This window comes from Peromyscus eremicus, chromosome 19 (assembly GCF_949786415.1).
Source record: "Peromyscus eremicus chromosome 19, PerEre_H2_v1, whole genome shotgun sequence".
Classification (NCBI taxonomy): domain Eukaryota; kingdom Metazoa; phylum Chordata; class Mammalia; order Rodentia; family Cricetidae; genus Peromyscus; species Peromyscus eremicus.
In genome coordinates this window covers 25,134,464-25,154,296 of record NC_081435.1, presented here as the reverse complement: position 1 = coordinate 25,154,296, position 19,833 = coordinate 25,134,464, and the positions used below count along the sequence as shown (strand labels likewise).

Genomic DNA, 19,833 nt, shown 5'->3' with positions numbered 1-19,833 from the left:
GCAATGGGCTTCTAAAGCGCCTCCTTGAAGCCACCCCCCTTCCCTGGAGTCCCAGAACCAGTGCTTGCTCCTTTCCTGTCCGACCCCAAGGTCATGTCATCCCCAGATGAACTCGCTCGCCTTTACCAGTCTCCATCCTTTCCAACCCCAGGCAGTCTTCCTCCTTGACCTCCTGCAGTGTTACTCTGGGTCCAAACCCCCCCCCCCAGTTACTCTGGGCTACCTCTTGACCCCCCACGGTTTGGTGGCGTCTCTTGAATTCTCGCCTTACACCCCCATACTGTTGTTGGATTTGTTCTGCGCTTCCAGCGTAGAAGGAGCCCCCGGGAAGTAATGAGAACAGGAATGATGCTGTCCCCTAAGAGCTCTCTGGTCACATCTACTGTTTCCTGAGCCATTTACTCTAACTGCGTTGTCTCGTGGACCCTTCTTTGGGAGAGGCTCAGAGAGGTTGTGTGTTTTGCCCAGAGTCAAACAGTGTGTTCCTGATAGAGCCCTGCAGTGAGAAAGTCATTAGTAAACTTGGTCTTGGCTCTCCGTGAACCTGTTTACTACTCTGGCCTCAGGGCCTAGCACAATGCCTACCTCACAATAGGGAGCCGGTAAATGTTACATTAAAGAAATTACAGCCTAGGGTTAGGGATGTAGTTCAGCGGGAGAGCTCTTGCCTAGCATATACAAGGCCTGAACTTCAAGACCTTTTTTTTTTTTTTTTTTTTTTTTGAGACAGGGTCTCTCTACATAGCCCTGGCTGTCCAGGAACTCACTGTGTAGACTAGGTTGGCCTTGAACTCACAGAGACCCACCTGCCTTTGCCTCCCAAGTGCTGGAATTAAAGCCACCATGCCCAGCTTTCAATATACTTTTTTTAATTAAGAAAGAAAGAAAGAAAGGAAGGAAGGAAGGAAGGAAGGAAGGAAGGAAGGAAGGAAGAGCTATTCCAAGCCCTTTGTGGCCTCCTCCATGTCCTGGCTTGATGGCCTGAGAATGGTGACAGAGGCAAGTCCCTGGATCCAGTGCTCTCAAGCTGTCCCAAACTGGGATGTACCTGGGCTCAGCGCCTGCCACCTCTGTTATACTGGGCAGACATCCTCTGAGCCACCTTGAACTTTGGGTTTCTTGTTTTATTAATGAAGATTTTCTGGGTTAGAACTGACAAGCATCCAACTTAAACTGATCCAAAGGAAATCATTTATCAGCTCACGAAACTAGGAAGTCCAAAGGTTGTGCTGGCTCCGGATGGAGAAGACTCTAAGAATTGGGAGCGGGTCGGTTTCTTGCTTTCCTGCTATGAAACAGCATCTCCGTATTTAGAAAGGGGAGCAGGAAGAGAAGGCACCTGCCTCAGAGAGTTCACCTCAGCCAGCCCCCATCTCTGCATCCTCCTGGGGCAGGTATGAGAATGGCTTCTTATTCCTCCTGCTGAGGTCGCATGCACATACGGCCCTGTTACCTGTCAGGTGGATGAGGCACCATCTGTGCCAGGCTTATCTGTGTGCAGAAAGGCTGTCAAGAGGCAGAGCGCCCTGCGTGACGGCCCTGTAGGACAACCACCTCATTAGGTGATGCAAAAGGAACAGGAAGGGTTCCTGCACAGAACACCCCAGCTGTGCTCTCTTCATTTCGCAGGACCAGGGTCTTGAGGGTCTGACTCACCAGTAAGCCCCAGCCCCAGCCATGAATGGCCCCGTCAGCCCACGGCATGCCAGACTTCGCTAGGCTTTGGAAGCAGACAGTGCACCTTTGGGCTGAGCATAGGGTCTCATGCGGAAATGGAATCCTAGCTGCCCACAGGCTTCAGTGCCTCTTGTCCCTGCAACCTGGTGTGAGAGCAGAGGCCCAGGTGGTAACCAGAGCTCCAACATCTGCACTGGTCCACAGTTCCAGCTCTGTGGCCCACAGCCTGCATGCTCCTTCTCCACCTAAAGCTCAGCTTTGCCCTCGTAGGCTGACCTACGTGGTGTTAAGCTTCTCCTGAACTCCTGGGATTCTGAGTTTGCTGCTGAGGTTGCCATCAGCACCTCACCAACACACACACATACACACACACACACACACATGCATGCATACACACACACACATGCATGCATACGCACACACACACATACATACACACACACATACATACATACATACATACACACACACACACACACACACACACATGCATGCATACGCACACACACACATACATACGCACACACACACATACATACATACACACACACACACACACACACACACACACACACGCATCCTCACACACATCGCACACATCTCTTTGCTTTGACTGCCCTGTCCAGTCCACAGCAGGCAAGACTACTCTTGATGTGGAGACGTGGTCATGGCTATTTTCCCAAGCAGAGATGCGTGGATTCTGTGTTTACCAGCGAAAGCCAGCAGATCTGCAGCAACCACACCCTGAGGAGGGGGTGGAGGGCGGGCAGCGGGCAGCTGAGCCTGCCCCCAATGACTCATCCCAAGGTGGGTTGGCAGGGCCCCGCCTAGGCCCCAGGGGAGTAGGGCCACTGGAGTAGGGCGTCAAAGGGCATCATCCTACTCTTGGATGGCTACCTACCTCTCCATTAGGGTGGAGCCACAGTCCTCTTTCCCAGATCAGAGGTGGCCCTCCGGAAGTGTCTCATGGGAGCTTCCATCGTCCCTGGACTGACAGGGAAAAGGAGTCAGCAGACATAGACAGAACTTGGAACAAAACAGTCTGTAGTGCAATCCTCTTCTGCCTTCAGAAGCCAGCAACCTGTCCCAAGTGAAAGGGAACTCCAGACTGTCCCAGGATACCAAGCACAGGGCAGGCAGGTTTGGCATGAGGTGTTGTTACAGGACTGCAGACATGTGACAGAGGCCTCTGGGCAAGGGGATAGCTGGTTGAACACGTCTACACGTGCACATGTGAACACGTATCCTCACATCAGTTGTATTCAGCACGACCCCGCTGAGTTCCAGAAAGGCACTGCCTTGGTTATCATAGACCCTCAAATGACAAGAAGGTGAAATCCTAGGCCTGAAGGCATGCGCCTCTCCCAACAAAGTAGGGGGAGGATGGGCATCTGGGCCAACTGAAAAGGAGCCATTTGCACAGCAAGGCAGGAGCTGGAGAGCTCAAGGCAATGGGTCTGGACCTTAAAGAGAGGCAGAAGTTTGTCCCTGCTGAAAAGAGGAAAGAGCAGCTGCAGCCTGGACATCAGAGAGACACTCAGTGTTCCCGCTCAGCCTCCGTCCCATTTCATCTTCCTCTGAAGGTCTGGGACAGCTTGAACCAAGACACTCATGGCAACTGCTTCCTGGGTTTTCCCCTTCTGGGCATGGTTTTAATTAATTTTTTTAGATATAATTTGCATACCATAAAATTTGTCCTTTTAAAGTATGATTCAGTGGCATTCGGTATAGTCACCGACTTATGTAACTATCCCCACTAATTCCGAACATTTTATCATCACCTCAAAAACTGCATGTGTATTAGCAGTCACTCCCCACTTCTCCCACCAATCCCACAACTGCTACTCTTGCTCTCTGCCCCTGTGGATTAATTTATAATAGACATTTTATATAAATATAACCATATAATAAGTGGCCTTAACATATCTTAAGGCCCATCCATGTTGTAGCATATATGAGTGCATTCCTTTCATGGCAAAATACTATTCTAGTACATAAATACTACATTGTATTCATCCATTTTGAATACATCCAACAGTCTGAATTGTTGAATCATTTGGATCGCTTCCACATTTAGGCCGATGAATAATGTTTCTGAGGATATTCATGTTCAGGTGGTTGTGAGCACACAGGTTTTCAGTCTTGAGGATACACCCATGAGTGGAATTTCTTGAGTGTATGGTAACTCTGGGGATTTTAAATTTTTCTTTTTTTAAAGAACTCCCAGAGGCCAGGGGGTGTTGGCACATGCCTTTAATCCCAGCACTCAGGAGGCAGAGGCAGGCAGATCTCTGTAAGTTCGAGGCCAGTATAGACTACAGAGCAAGTTCCAGGACAGCCAGGGGTACACAGAGAAACCCTGTCTCAAAAACAAACAAACAAACCTCCCAGACTAGATGTCCAAGCAAGCACATCACCGTACATTGACAGCAGGTGTGCCCCAGGGTTCTAGTCCCCCCATAGCCTCTCCACCACTTGCTCTTTTCCAGATCTAGCATTCCAGCCATCCTAGCAGGCATGAAGCAGTAGCTCCCTGTGGTTTTTGACTTCACCTCCCTAACGACCTCTCTGCATTATTTGCTAGTGAGAGGAGAAAGGTATCGATGTCCAGGCTAAAGACACTAGACTACGCTCAGGGAAGCAGCAGAGGGCACTTTCCCCTCAAGAGTCAGACATGGGTTTGCTCACTCTGTCGACAAATGTTAATTAAGCATCTATTCTGTGTCAAGCATTTGGCTGGATGTTGGGGCTTAGTGAAACATGACAGATGTGGCTATGCCCCAAAGGAGCTGTTGTTCTAGTGACGGGGCTAGTGATATTATATTTGGTTCCTTAGTCAGCTTAGAATAAATACTACTAGCAAAAGCTTGTGCGATGAACATAAAGAATGTTGGGCTTGTAGCCATCTTGAGAACCCGGGAAAGGCTGCATGGAGACACTGAGAGGTCCTGGGCAGCAGGGCACCTGGCTGGTTAGAAAAGCTGAAATGAGTGTAGTCAGAATATGTTGAGAGACCAGGATAAAAGGGAGGGAAATGTGATGAGGCCCAGATAAGACCTAATGAAGGGTGAAGGACTTTGTTCTGACTACAGAGGGACACCACTAACGAGCCTTGATCATGAAAGGGATTGACACAATTTACATATTCTAAAGACCATTGTGGCAGCCAGAGTGAAGCCGAGTGTGAGGCAGGAGGACCAGCAAGTAGGTCACCCAAGGAAGATGGGACAGTGACCTGGACCAGGGGAGGAAGTAGGAGGCATGAATGGAGCCTCTTGAGGTGGTAGAAGTGTCCATCCTTGAGGATATATGGCAGTAAAGAATAAAGAAAAAATAAAAGATACTCTCTAGGACCTTGGGGCTCCCAGGCATAGGGAAGAGATGGGTAACTGGGAGGCCAGTTTGGACATACTGGATTTGGGGTTGCTGTGAGCCATCTCAGTGGAGAGGGCAAGAGAGCAGCCTTTTCACTCAGAATCCTTTGCCTCTCCAGATACAAAAGACCAGTGGCAAAATACAGATGTGTTGACAGGGCTAAGAACATGTTGCCTCGGAACCTACGGGGACAGCTATGCTAAAGTGGCTTGGGAAGGTCTTACCATGACAGAGGAGGTGGGAAGGCCTGTGGCCACCATTCCCTGACACCCCTATGGCTAGCTCCCCCAGTACCCTCCCTTTAGCCTGTCTGGAGACCTGGCATCAGCCCCAATGGCATGATATTGGCAACACATGCTCACGGCACCACAAGTGGAGGTCCATCTCTCTTCTGTGGTCCCTGCCACCCCAGCAGCCTCCCTGCTGTCCGCTGCTCAGTCAGCTTCACAGAACAACAGTGAAGACCAACAGCAGGAGGTCTCTGCCACCATTGCAGCAGAGGAGCCATGCTGGGCCTGGCAGATCCAGGCCAAGATTCCTCTGGCTTAGCCAAGGCCCCCAGGAGGCCCCAGGCTGTGGTCCACATTCATCTGCTCACGTCAAGCCTCGGTGTTGACGTGCTCTTTCACAAGGCACAGGGTATCCAGCAGGAATGCACAACTGCAGCTCTAGAGAGACCCTCGGCCCTTCTCTTTCCTCGCTCCTCCTTGGAGGAGCGACCCAAGGGCAGGACAACCCCTAGGACCTGCCCAGTGTTGGACTTTATAACTTGCAGACGTGGTCCCCCACACTTGTGTCTCTCCTCTGTCCCTTTCTTAGTTTCCTGGGTCTCTGTGACCCAGAATCGGAGCAAACACCAGTTCAAAGCTTCCTCTCTCGGGCCAGCATGTGGGTCCCAGCTGGGTTTGCGGTGGAGCCCTAGAGGAGACCTCAGCAGGGGAGGGTGGGGCCTGAGATGCCAGCTCTGCAACAGGCACAGGGTGGAGGGGAAGGCAGGAGCTGGCCCTCCCCGCTGAGTTTTATCTGTGAGCTCCTTCAGACATATACAGAGGCAGTGCTGTGTGTACACTCCAGTCCCCCACGCTCCATCTGTCTCCCTACATGTCTAAACACTGAGGGTGCCAAGCGCCTGCCTGCTCCATCCTCCTCTCCCTCCCCCCCCATTGCCGAAGGGAGCGATGGAGGCTGCCACCCCAGGGGAGATAAGGGTAGCCAAGGTGGGGTGGAACACCTCAGTCAGAGGACCACCGCTGCCCAGGAGTGAGAGACCCTCAGAGCCCCAGAGCACAGCGGGTCTCGCACTTCTGTGCAGCGGTGGTCCTGTGCAGAGGTGCATTTAAAGCCAGCTTTGTGGACGCTATCCCCCGGTAAGGGAGCAGAGCATTCACGATTTTCATTGTTTCAGACAAGCCCGATCAATCAGACGTGTGGCCTGGGTTAGCAACCTGAGAGCCCAGCCTTTCTCGCACTTGGTTTTCACATCCCAGCTGTTCCCCGCCCCCTCCCCCCCCCGCCGTGCCCCCCCCCCATCCCTCCGTCCTTCTCCCAGCTACATCTCCTCCTGAAGTTCATGATTTGTAGCTTAGGCTGTGAAAGGTCTGAAGGCTCCCTCCACAGGCAACAGCTGACAAGGAGGCAGCTGTCTGGTCGGGGGACATGAAGAAGACACCGAACACTTCTAGAAACAAGATATGGCAGCTTTCGTAACATCCCAGGCCTGGGGATAAGAAGGAAGAGACTAGAAGCCCAAGTCCCGCCCCCCCCCCCTCCCACACACACACACTTTCTCAAAGCTCAGAAAATGACAGTATCTGAAAGGTGTCATTTCCCTGAGTCCCCTGGTCCGCAATAAGAATCTGAGCAGTACAGATGGATACAGGTTCTTCCCCTGCACCCCAAGCCATTTCCCACATCAACATCTAGTGCTGTAATGGAGCCCCCCAGGAGGGAGACAGGAGTAGAGCAGAGGTCAGGCCTTCCTCCAATGGAGAAGCTCTTCCTGTTCTTTTCCAAAACAGTGAAAAAGCCCCTGGCTTTTGTAGGATTTCCAAGAGTGTGAATGCAGAGCCACACTGGGTGGACGGTCTGTTGTGGCTTCCCACTCACCTTGTTGCCCACCAAAAGATCCCCTTAGACCTTCCCTACCCAGGCCCTTCCTGCAGATCCTAGTGGCCTTCCAGTTTTATTTTTATTTTTTTTTAAAGATTTATTATGTATGCACTGTTCTGCCTGCATGTGTGCCTACACACCAGAAGAGGGCACCAGATCCCATTACAGATAGCGGTGAGCCATCATGTGGTTGCTGGGAATTGAACTCAGGACCTCTGGAAGAGCAGTCGGTGCTCTTAACCTCTGAGCCATCTCTCCAGCCCGGCCTTCCAGTTTTGAGATGGGAACATGAAAGAACGTGAAAGAAGTGGCCCCTGGGCCCGGAGGGGGTCTCGCTGGGTCACTAGCACGTGTCTCTCGTACCTCCAGTGAGCACCACTCTGTCATCATGGTCGGGGCATGCCCGGAAGTGCAACGAGACAGCCAAGTCCTACTGTGTGAATGGAGGCGTGTGCTACTACATCGAGGGCATCAACCAGCTATCCTGCAAGTAAGTGGCCGGCGGGGGTGGGCTCGGGGCCGAGAACAGGGGAGGGGATGTTGGGGCAGAAGTGGAGGGCTCTAGAAAAAAAAAAAGTGAGCTTCAAGCTACTTGGAAGTGATCCCCAAGGGGCACAGACAGGATGGTTTGTCCACTTTCTAGTCCTTTCTGGATATGTAAGTTCTAAGGGATGTGTGGACTCCTGCAGACCCAGTTTTCTAGGCTCTTATCACCCTCTCTCCCAATGTCCATCTCTTACCACCCTGCAGGGAGGTGGGAATACCCATCTAAGGCACTCTCTCCTCTCTCTCTCTCTCTCTCTCTCTCTCTCTCTCTCTCTCTCTCTCTCTCTCTCCTTCCTCTCCTCTTCTCTCCTCTCCTCTCCTCTCCACTGTTTTGTCTTTCTTCCCCATCCTCTAAGCAACTCTCTAAATTTGTCCTGGGTGAGCATGTCCTGGCTGCATCTTCTTCACTAGAAAAAAGCCTGGGAGAGTAAGGCGGGACCCCTCTCACTCTTGCTGTCTAGCAGGGAAACAGGGGTTACCCAGAGCCCAGGGCTGGCTGCTCGTCCTGCCCTGGTGACCCCCCAGTGGCCAGTTCTGCCCTGAGCATTGCTTGTACCATTTTAACCCCAGTCCCTCTCTATGGATGGTGGGGACTTCAGCAAGGACACCACTATGGGAGTGGCCCAATGAGGGTGGCACCAGCAGGAGCTCCAAGGAGCTTAGAACCCCCGCTATCCAGACTGCGGCACTCAGGATAAGCCTGAATGAGGCCACCAGAACGGACTTTTCCAGTCCCAGCTGCTCTTCTGGCGATCCTCCTGCTTGTGTGTAGAGAGGGACACAAATTCAGTGAGTGCAGCTCTGGCCGGATCTTCAGGAGGAATAGGAAGAGGGATCTAGTCAACAATTGGAATTTCTCAAAGCAGCCCGTGCCAAGGGCCCCAGACTAGGTGCCAAAGCTGTCCCATTCCCATGGCATCTGGACAAAGGCCACCAGAGCGTTGCTAGTTCAGAAAGAGGGTGTTGACCTCCTGATAGAACTCCAGGCTCTCCTACCAGATCTTGCACTCCTCACTGGCTTGGCCTTTCTAAGAGTGTGACCCTGGAGAGGAGGCTGGGATTGTTAAAGAACCCTCCACAGGCGATAGGGTCCCAGTATCCCTGTCTCCTCCCAGTCTCCCATGGGGCAAGAGAGCTTGGCGGCACAGCCAGACAGAGCTGTGGTCCCAGCTGGCCTCCTCACTGGCTTCCTCCATGGTCCCACCCTTCACCTGCTGTGACCCCCTTCCCACCCTCTTCCTCCTGAACCCCTCAGGGAAGTTCCAAGAGCAACAGAAGGTTCTCCAGGGAAGTCCAAGGCCTGGTCTGGGCCTCTGAGAGGCAGCCATGATAACAGCTGGGGCCCAGGGAAACATCGCAGCCTTGCAAATGCTCTGAGCTCTTTGGAACAGACCTTTAGAGACGCTCGAAGATCTCAGCATGCCTCACAGAGAAGTCCCGGCCCTGAATCCCCTTCCCCTCTCCCACACCAGGCCTCTCCTCTTCCCTAGCCCCTTGGACCCCTGACCCTCCCAAGAATCCAGCGTTGTCACTGAACTTAGCCCTGGCTGCAGGCAGGAAAGGCTCTGCACCCCAAGACAGGCACAAGGACAAAGCAGGTCCCCAGAACCCGAGTTCCAGGATGGAGTGCAGTGTAAGAAAGGGAAGGATGAGGCAATGGCTCCCCGGGGGACCCTATCGACATGACTGTGCCCCTAGGAGCCAGGGTAAGCCCTGATTCATTTGAAAGGAGCAGGGAGAGGGGCCTGAGCCCTTGTGAACATGAGGGTGCCCTGTTTCCTCCCCCTACCCAGGGCAGCTGGGTTCCAAAGGTGAAATTGGTACCCAGAGCCACTACTTCCCCATCTTTGCCCCCTGGGTCAGCCCTAGTCAAGGCTCCATAACCCGCTTCCCCAAACCCTTCCGTCACATGCGAGGGAGAGGGACATCCCTGGCTGGGCCTGCAGTCCTCGGAGCTGTGCTGGAGAAGGGCAGGGGGGGAGGGGGCCGGGCAGAGCCCAGAGGCCATTCTGAGGGTGGGAATTTGGGTGGGAAGGGGGGCAGGCCTCTTGGGATTTCTGATAACACCTGAATGGAGTAAAAAAAGGAAAGAATTTAGGAAACGGGACTCACGTCTACCATTTGTGCTGTTTGTTTACTTTTTATTTTGATTTTTTTGCATTTCCGCTTAGCTTGGACAATGAAACTGCACTGGTCAGTTTCATTCCAGTTTCTATAAAACTCAGTTTTCCTTCCTGGTTTTCTTACACTTGTTGCTGTGTATTGGTTCAGAGCCCCCCAGGGAGTGTTGAACAGCAGGCAGGCACACTTCGTAACCCTCCGGTTTTCCTGGAAGTCAGTGCCAAAAGAAACAATGTCACTGATGCTGAATTTTGTTTTTGTTTTTGTTTTTTTTTAAAAAAAAAAAAAAGAAAAGAAAACTTAAGGGGACTTGAAAATGGGGGTCCAAATCAAGGCGACGGTCTCCTGTCTGGGCCAGACAGGGACCTCCACACTTCCTCTTGCCGCTTTCTCCTCTTCTCTCCGCGTGTTTGTTAAGCACGGTTGGTGCGTGACTCTTGGGGACTGGTTCAGGGGATGATGACAGAACAAGACTCTCTTTCCAGCCCTGTGCACATACCAGTGGCATGCCTCCCTCTCCCATCAGCTCATCCCCCTCATCCCTAGCTTCCCCGCCCCATCCCACCCATCTGCCTGCTCATCCTCCATACATCTGCACCTGCCCCCCACCCCCCACCCTGTGAGCTCCGAGACCCTGGCTCCCCCTCCGGTGCCTGGGGCACAGTCTCATCCTTCATCCTTCCTTCCCCAGGTGAGGGCAGCACACATGGCATTATCCCCAGGCTACCAAAAGGAGAAACTGAGGCCCGGGAGGTGGGTGGGGAACGGGGACAGCAGAGATCCTGCCCTCTCTGCCACCCCAGATGTAGCCCCTGGGCTCTCCTCTCTGCTCTTCTCCAGCCCCAGGTTCAGACCTTCTCAGAGTCGGAGGTGATGCCTGCAGGAAGGTCTAGGAAGGCTGCGGCCTGCTGCCCCTTCCAACCTATCCCCTATTGCCCTGAACCTCACAGGTGAGCCCTGTGTGAGTGGGAGCCACTAACCTGCCACTAGTCAGCCACTCACACCCAGTGCAGACTCCTATCGTGCTGATAAGGCTCCCCTGGCTCCTGCTACCCTGGTCTGGCTGCGGGGCAGAAAGGTCAAAGGCCATGCTCATACCTAGAACCTTCTCTAAAGAAGATGAGTCCCACACACAGGACTGCAGAGAGGAATAGGAGTATCCAGGAGCCACTAAAGGAGCTAGTACCCCCCCAAGGATAGCACTGGCCATCAGTCCTTCCCCACCCTGACCACCCTATTCCCCAAAGCCTCTTCTTTATCCAGCGAGGAGGAGCATCCCTCTCACAGACAGGTGTGAGGCTAGCACCAGAACGTTGCACAAATACCATAGCACATGTGTGTTGTGGAGCAGTCAATGGTGCCACCTGGAACTGTGCAACTCAGTAGCCCTGAGCAGGCAGTCAGACTAGTCCAGGCTGAGTCTGGGACAGGGACACAAAGGTGTGTTTATAGTTGTCACTGGTCTCCAAGACTCATGGGACAGCAGCCCTGATGTCAAATTAAGTTCCCCTTTGTCCTTTTCTGCCCCTGAACTCCACTGTTCTTACACACACACACACACACACACACACACACACACACACACACACCATGCATTTGCGTACACTGATTTCTCTGATTCTAAGAGCCCAGCTAGAGGCAGACAATGGACACAGTCAAGCCTAGTCCTTTCCTGTTACTTTGTAGAATCCAAGAGTCATTTTGGCAACTTCTGGGTCTTCATCCTTTACTCCCAAAGGTGCTTCTGTTTGAAAAAGAATCACTTCACCTGCTTCTAATCCCCATCCCCCACATCGAGGGCCCAGGAGCAGAGGAAGAAGAGCTGAGCCTGGCTGTGGTCAATTGGGAAGCCTCAGCCACTTCCTCCATCTTCCTGGGCTAAAATGACTAGGGACAAGGGTCAGGGATCAGAGAGACTGAAGAGGGCCTCCTTCCCTAGGCCACCCTATCACAGGGTAAGCATGCTTTGCTGCTGCCCTGCTCTAATACTTGAACTTCCCAGCCAGACCTCCAACTGGCCAGGCACATGGGCACCCACGCTCTGCCACTACAATGGCCAGCTCTCCCTCCTTCCCCAACCCAGGGAGATACCACAGGCCCAAAGAAACTCCAGCTTTGTGTCCACCAGCCACCCCCACTCCCTATTCCTCCAGATTAGAGGCCACGGAGTTTTCATGATTATCTATCATAGCCAATGGCCAGGATCTATCAAAAGGCCAAGGGCCCCCTTGTCACATACAGTAGAAGGCTAAGGCAGAGAATCCTCACCTCCTGAGGAAGTCTAGGTTGACTAATGTGGCACAGTAACCTGGTACTGAGGGGTTACTGCCGATGGGGTTTCCCTAGCTCCTAGGGAAGTGCAGGCCAGGGCAACAGAGACCTGTTTCTGAAGAGAGACATGCATAAGGGTCAGTGCAGCCCTGTCTGTGGGGTTCTCCCTAGGTAACTGGCCTTCCTGGGGTTCAGGAGGAAGGACAGGACTGGGCATGTCTCCTAGAAATCTACAAAACTGGGACTTGCTTAAGGGGAGAGGCGGCAGCCAGCGAACAGAAGGAAGTGTACCTTACGGGCATGACAAGGTCAGAGAGAAGGGGGCGGATGGGTGGTGCCTTGGAGTGGCGAGGAAGGCCAAGTGCAAGGAGATCTAGGCCAAAGCCGGGCCACAGTGGAAGAACAGGTCCCCAGGAAAGGGCAGGCAGGCCAAGGCTGGCTCCAACCTCCCCCTGCACCAGGTGTCTGGAAGGTAGCTTTGGGACACTGGCAATTCCACGTCTCTCCAGCTTGCCTTCCCCCACATCTACTGCTCTAAGACAACTTCTCCAAAGTATGCCCTGCAAGGGTTCTCCTAAAAAGTGCCTTCTGTTCCAGACCAGCCAGAGCTATAGCATGAGACCCTGTCTCAAAATACACAAACAAAACCTCCTTGGTCAAATAAGTTTATAGAGTTTAGTTATTATTGCCTCCAAAGCTTTTCATAACCCTTCCTACGCTAACGGAGACTGCCACTCTACAGGAGCCCTGGGGGATGGATTTCCCAAACATATTGGCTCACAGATCCCTCTTTGAGAGAACAGATCAAATACCTCCTAGGTCCCTTTGGTCATGAGCACACAGTGTGAGAACAGCCTAGCAGAATTCTACTTTGAGTTTTCTGGGAGCTGTTCATAGAGGAGGAAACCTGCCCAGAGTCCTGGAGAGAATCCTTCAGCAGAGCCTGGAGGACATCAGGAACTTGTATCCCATAAGTCTAGCTGCCTGGCACCCAGAGGCTACAGTTCTGGCTTCCTGGCACACCAGGCAGGTAAGAAGGAAAGGTCCCCAACCAATAGGACAGTTAGTCAATAACCCCCGACTTTCCCCCACCCAACTTCCCTAACTCATTTTCCTCCCTGCCCCACCCCACCTGCCCCACCCCCCACAGAGCCACATGGATTAGAGCGTTTGCTAGGAGACGACAGAGCCCTCCACCCAGCCCCCGACTCCAGCCCCTTCAGCTACGAGTGTGACCCCAAGCGCCTGACTTGGTTTTCTCATTCATCACTGCGCACTTTGATTTCTAACCTTTAGCCTCGTGGATGATGCCAGTTTGTTCTGTGATTTTTCCCCTTTTCCTTCTCCAGATGTCCAAACGGATTCTTCGGACAGAGATGTTTGGAGAAACTGCCTTTGCGATTGTACATGCCAGATCCTAAGCAAAGTATGTTTGAAGATACAAACACAAGTCCCCGCTCCTTAGAAAGCTTCCGGGTGCAGTCCCCCAATGTAGGGCGTAGGGTCAGGGGTGTTGGTTGTTTTGATCTTCGGCTGTTACGTTTTGTTTATCTTTTCTTTTTCGTACTTTGGTTTGTTAGTTCTTTTGTTTTGTTTTTTTGTTTTGCTTTGTTTTTCATTTTTTTTTTTTTGGCCTAATCCTTGGGTTTAAAGTTCAGGGCTGCAGGTAAGGGGCAGAGTGACAAGGCCAGGACAAATGGTAACCGTGGCGAGGAACCTAGCTGGCATTGGCAGGAGCCTGTGCCGGGGTGTTGCAATGCCTGTGTCTTGCTATCCTGGCTCTCTCTTTCTGGTTTTCTTTCTTTTGGTAGGTGTCCTGTGGGATACACCGGGGACAGGTGTCAACAGTTCGCAATGGTCAACTTCTCCAGTATGTCTCTTCTTCTATTTCTTTTCTTCCCTGGTGACTGCCAGTCTCCCCGTGTGGGAGGGATGGGGGCCTTACTTACCAAGACTTGGAGGGAACAAGGGTGTCCTGAGCCTCCTCCCAGTCCTCAGTGCTTACCAGTAGCCCCTGCAGAGGAGGCGTACACCCCTGTCTCCCCACCGATCCCCATAAGTCACCTGGATCGCCTGAGAATAATCACGCTGAATCCTCTGCAGCAGCAGGGCCATGTCCAGGCCTCTCCTCTCTTCTGGGATCAGGCAGCCTGCCAGATGGAGGAAGAGGCATTTGTACGGCCTCCTCTGCCTCTGGTGTCAGGCTGCTGATTGGCCAGGCAGTGAGTGTGTGCGTGTTTCTGAGGGTATGTTGGATAGAAGGGAAAAGGTCTCAAAAGCCTGTCTCCTGGTCTGGCCAGGTTTGTTTTGGGGTTCCAGGACCAAGGCAGAGGGCTGAGGGAAAGAGAGAGGGCCCAGCACAGTGGTTTCCGTGGAAGCCAGAGACATTTGTATAGTTACAGGCTGAGGTGGACTGAAGGCTGTGGCAGATGCTAACAGACTCAGGGGGAAATTGGTGACTCTTCCCAAGACCTGTCTAGTCTGAACACTGTCCAGGATCCCATCTCCTTTCTTTCCTCCACACTGGGCGAGATTTGGCTAAGAATAGAGGATTTTCATTGGAGCCTGGGAGCAGTTCCTTCAAGCCCCGCCAGGTGGGGTGGAACAGAGCAGTTGGCCTCTGGATGGTCACGGACTTGGTTTGGAGCCCTGTGGTCGGTTGGTCTTCAAGATCAGGACCATGTCACCCGTCCCATCCTGCAGAGCAGAGTAGCCCCCCCGCTCCTTTCTAGAGAGGACATCTGGGTCCTGCGAGGCAGTAAGGAACCAGAGAACCCAAATGGTACTTTGGTGTTGGGAAGGAAAACTCATAAAAACACCAAAAGTGAAACCCAGGGGCCCGTAGGTAGCATGTCAGAAAGAGAGTTATAGAGTTTGGGTCTCGGGGTGGAAAAGCAAAGCCTCACAGTTGTCCTCAGATCCCAGGACAAAGCCCAGAAATATATCTACTGTCCTTAGAAGGAGCATTTGGGCCCCAGCAGGTGAGGGCTGGTAGACCCAGGCAGTCGCCTCTGTCTATAATATGAGAGGTAGTGCTCTCTCCAGACCCCTCCAGTCACAGGCCATGGAGGGAGAGGGGATAAAGGCACAATGTGTGAGCAAGACATGTAGCCCGAAAGAATTCTGTAGAACTCAAGCTCTGGGAGAATTTCAAAATCAGATCCAGCCTATGTGGAGATCTCTGGGGCAGGGGGAGTCCCAGGCAAAGACAGAGCAGATGGGCCAGGGTGGGCCCGGTGAGAGAGGCACTGGGGGTCCTGTTCCTTGGCTAAGAGCCTCCACAGCTTGGAAAACTGTTCTGGACAGGCAGTTCCAGCTAGCCCTAGATCAGAGAACAGCAGAGCCTCCAGAACATGGGCTACTATGCAAAGCCCCTCGGCCAGCTAGATCATGTCAGCCTAGCCTCTATCTTCTGGAAGGGTCAGCAGGGCCCTCAGAGCCCAAAAGAAAGCCTGCAAATGCAGTCCCCAGCTGTCCTCTTGTGTTATCAGTACCATACAGGTGCATTTATGTGGAAGTCCTGTTCTTCAAGCATGGTCCCTGAAGGCCCTCATGATGTTCTAGTACATAATGAGTACGAAGACATCATCCTGTACCCCCTGAAGTCCCCAGCTGCCCATCCAGAAGGGCCAGATGCCGAGATCCCTAGTCCTGGGCCTTACTGAAGTGTTCTGGGTTTGTTCTCAAGTCTGTAGAATGAGGAGAGAGGCATCCACACCTAGAAGGCAGCCGTGGAGGTGAAACGTTATACATGGGAGAGGCTCACCTGAGAGCCGCCATATCACTAGAGGGCAATTTAGGATCTCTCCCAGCTATAGGCGGCAAGGAGGAGGGCAGGAAGAGGCCTAGTCCTTGGAGGATGCCTCCCAGCATTGCTGAGCCAAGTGTCTGACCCTGACATCTACCCAGACCACCTCAAAACCAGGCAAGATTTTCAGAGACTAGGAAAACAGCCTTTGACCCCAATAGCACTTTGAAGTTTCTTGTACTACAGGCCCTGCCCTCCTGAAAGGGAAAGCTGGCCCATCTGTATCCCACATGTGTATAACCACACATTCACACACACGCATAAACACACACACACACACACACACACACACACAAATACAGGGGCATGTGCTCACATCAGCACATACATCACTGTCTCCTCATCCAGGCACCTTATGACTGCCATTGGTTATGTCCAAGACAATAAATTTGCAAATTTCCTAAGAAGCCTAGCCCTGCTAGAAATCCAACATCTAATTTACTGGTCAATATGAACATTTCTGGCCTGAGACTCAGTGGTACCACCCCATCCTGGCTGAGTGCCATGCAAAAAAAAAAAAAAAAAAAGTAAGAGATTGCTCTCCTAACTGCCACAGACATGGCTGTAGATCCCTCAGCACCTGTCTCAGGCTTCCCAGGAAGAAAGTCATCTACCTAATGACTGGCCAAACTCTCAGTGACCTCATCAATCGTGCCAGCCACCACTGGCTTACCCTAACCATAAGCCTTGGGAGCCACATGACACCATCTGGTTCCCAGAGAAGTGACCTGGAAGGATATTCTCAGAGAGCTTTGAGAGACTTGCTCGCTTCTCCAGGAGGCTGCCATCCTCAGGAGTAGTCAGACAAGCCTGAGCAGGAACAGCCGTAGCTTAAGCCCATGATCCCTTCCAGTCTCTGCCTCCCGATTTCCTGCATCGCCTTGAGAAAGTATCCTGGCATCATGGGGCACTAGCTGCCCCATAGGCTTTACCAACTTTGTCTGAAAGTGAGCTGAGGACCAGAACTTAGAACTGGTTCACCCTCAGGTGAGCATCAGATGCATTGTCCTGAGTGCTTCCAAGTCCTAGGCTCCAGGGTGTGCTACTCAGGAGCCTCTCTGTGACCCTTTGATCCAGCCAAAGAGGACCCTGCGCTGCACTTAGGGCTTCAAGCAGTCAGAACAAACTGAAAAGAAGGCAAATTCTCAACATCTCCCCAGCTTCAGAGTGGCAGATATGCAGGGGGCTTGTGTTTGAAGTGCTGGAATCAGCTCTCTTCCTTGGTGTGGCCTCTGCACAGAACTGGTCCGGTCAAAACCCCAGGATCTTCCTCAAGATTCTTGGGATCAAGATCTTCTTGGTCTTTGGCACAGAGTCACCCACTCTCCTGCTCTTTCCAAATACAGAACCCTCTGGAATCCCTTCCAGAAAGCACAAAGAAATGGACCAGATAATGCTCGGGGCGCCCTTCCCTCCATAGCAGATGAGAAGTCAAGCCCAGAGCCACACCCTCACCAGGTCTAGGTGACTGATGTGAAAGTCAGTGAGGGAGTGTGCCCAGGCAGGTGTGAGCAGGGGCCCTGGCACACACATGTCCTAACCTCCTGTTGGCCATGCCTGCTCACATCTGCCTCTGTGTACTTGTACTTTGGAGAGAACAGACTCATGGATCACCCACATCCACATAGCAAGTTAGGGATGAAACAGAGACCCAGCTCTATAGACCAGAACAGGCTGTGCCTGAAAAGGAAAGGCGGGTCTTTAAAACACCACCGAGATTTCTGGGCTCCCACCCAGACCTTCTCCCATTGGCCTGAATGGTTCTGAAGCACAGTCAGGTTTTCAGACCTCCCAGGACCCCATGGCAAGGCTTGGTCCCCCCATCGCAGCTGAGAGACTGAGACCCAGATAAGTTGGGCATCTCTCAGAGTCACAGACAATGGTGACTGTGACTGCCAGAGCGGACCCTTAGACCAAAGCCCTTTTATTTAATCTCTCAATGTTGTAAGCATCCACCTCTCAAAGGCCCGAACACACATTCGGGTAACGACCTCCCTTCCAACACTGTAATTTGTCTATAGTGTAAGAAGTGTGCATGTTCCACAGACGAACTCGCTCTTCCTGTGCTCTGAGTTGTAGATGCTCTCCTAAACGGTGAGCTGGGTTTGGGTACCACAGCCCAACCCTGTGAGCCTGGGGTATGTGGAATGTCAAGAGGAGCAATGACTTGCTTCTTGGAGTCTCCTCGCCCCATTCTTCTCCCCTAAGTCACCGAAGCTCTGCACTCAGGCCGCCGGGAGCTAGGCCGGGCCAGCTAGGCCTGCAGCACAAGGCAGGGACATGGGGCTGGACCAGAGACGTGACACATCCATTTCGAACAGATGAAAAGGACCTCCAAGAATGAGCTAGGAGTCGGGCAGACTGACTTCAGGAGGGCTGGGGATGCTGAAGGGCTGGAACTAGAACCCGGGGGGGATTGGGCACTCCTCCTTGGACCACCTACCCCCCCTCCACTCGTCCTCTGCTCCAGGGGACTTTGCCAACTGACTCTTGCGCCTGTGCCTTCTCACCAGGTACTAACCCCACTGCTCACCTCTAAAGACCCTTTCCTGCCTGCCAGTTCTAACATGGCCTCTCTCTTGCCTTCTTGGGGCTCTCGGGGACTAGGGACCAGGGAAGGAGCTCAGGAGGCCGGGAGGGGGCACTACTAACCTGCTTTCACCTCACAGGCTGGCTGCCCAGTGTCTGAAGAGTTCTGACCAACGTTCTCTCTCTCTCTCTCTCTCTCTCTCTCTCTCTCTCTCTCTCTCTCTCTCTCCCCCCCCCCCTTCTTTCTCATTCTCTCCCTGGCCCCTCTCACTCCCCTTTGTTCCGCACTGCCAGAGCACCTTGGATTTGAATTAAAGGGTATGGAACCTGATTATCACCCTGCATCATCTGCACAGCCCCCCTCCACAGCCTCTGACACCAGGACTGCGGGGATGTTAGGTTTCCTCTCCTCCCAAATGGAAAGGGGCGATTCTGACATTTTCCCTGGCCTCCTCAAGATGCTCTAGCATTAACTATGGTGATTTGGAGGCAGACAAGAAAATCTCAGGGAGAGCAGGGTAGCCTGCAGTTTACACAGTGCCCGGTGCTCAGTTAGCACCCCCTGCAGGGGAGGAACCCGCAGGGACCAGCCCTGCCAAGCAGTACAGCCTGTCAGTCATCAAACCAGACACGGCTACTCGAAGGGCTGGTGTCTGTAGACCAAAGCAGCCTGGTTCGGGGAGCTTTGCAGAGAGGCAACTTTTTCCATCTCACTCGGGTCCTCCTTCCTTCCCAAACCCATTTCCACCGCTTCATATTCTCCGCACCAGGCTAGAGGCTGACAACTTCCCATTTGCTTCTGTCCCTGCATCGTGTCTGTCTGCTAGGCTCTGCCATCTGCCTGAGGCTTTCGCTCCTCCATGATCTGTCCCTACAGTGGCATGTAGTGTGTGTGTGTGTGTCCGTGGGTAAGACCACCCAGGGTCTAATCTGTACCGACCCCCTCCCCTACCCCCCCCAGAAACTTACATCTGATTCCTATGTCCCCCGCAAAGCCACAAACACTGTCTGTCCTTTGGCCTCTAGAGAAGACTGCCTATCTGGAAGAGACATTGGGGATCAGCGTTTTAAGCTCTCTGACTTGGTGCAGGGAGACTCCAGCCTAGCCTCAAGTGTCCCCATGTGTCACAGCACCAGGCACACAGGGCTCAGGAGTGGTGGGGATGCTGTCACAGTGGCGATAGGGAACATCAGAGACAATGTATATGGAAAGGCTTTTTCATGGCAGCCCCGGGGAGGTCTTAGCTCCCCCAACCACCTAGTCCCTGTCAGTTGCTCTCAGTAGAAGGCAAAGCTCAAAGTCTGCATGTGTGAGTCTGCCTGGGTCTCAGGCTAAACTGAGTGGAGAAGAGGGTGGAGACTGGAGCTCACATAGACATAGAATCTATAGGTGTGTA

The 19,833-nt window shown here is 52.7% G+C and overlaps 1 protein-coding gene across 2 annotated transcripts in view; it reads left to right on the top strand.

The window, feature by feature from the left end:
• Positions 1-19,833, top strand: part of Nrg2 (neuregulin 2) — a 192,231-nt gene that overhangs the window by 159,354 nt on the left and 13,044 nt on the right. For both annotated transcript variants that reach the window (XM_059246737.1, XM_059246738.1), the window contains exons 4-5: positions 7,531-7,651; positions 13,449-13,525. In XM_059246737.1, the coding sequence (XP_059102720.1) occupies positions 7,531-7,651; positions 13,449-13,525 (198 nt within the window). The remainder of the gene's footprint in view (positions 1-7,530; positions 7,652-13,448; positions 13,526-19,833) is intronic.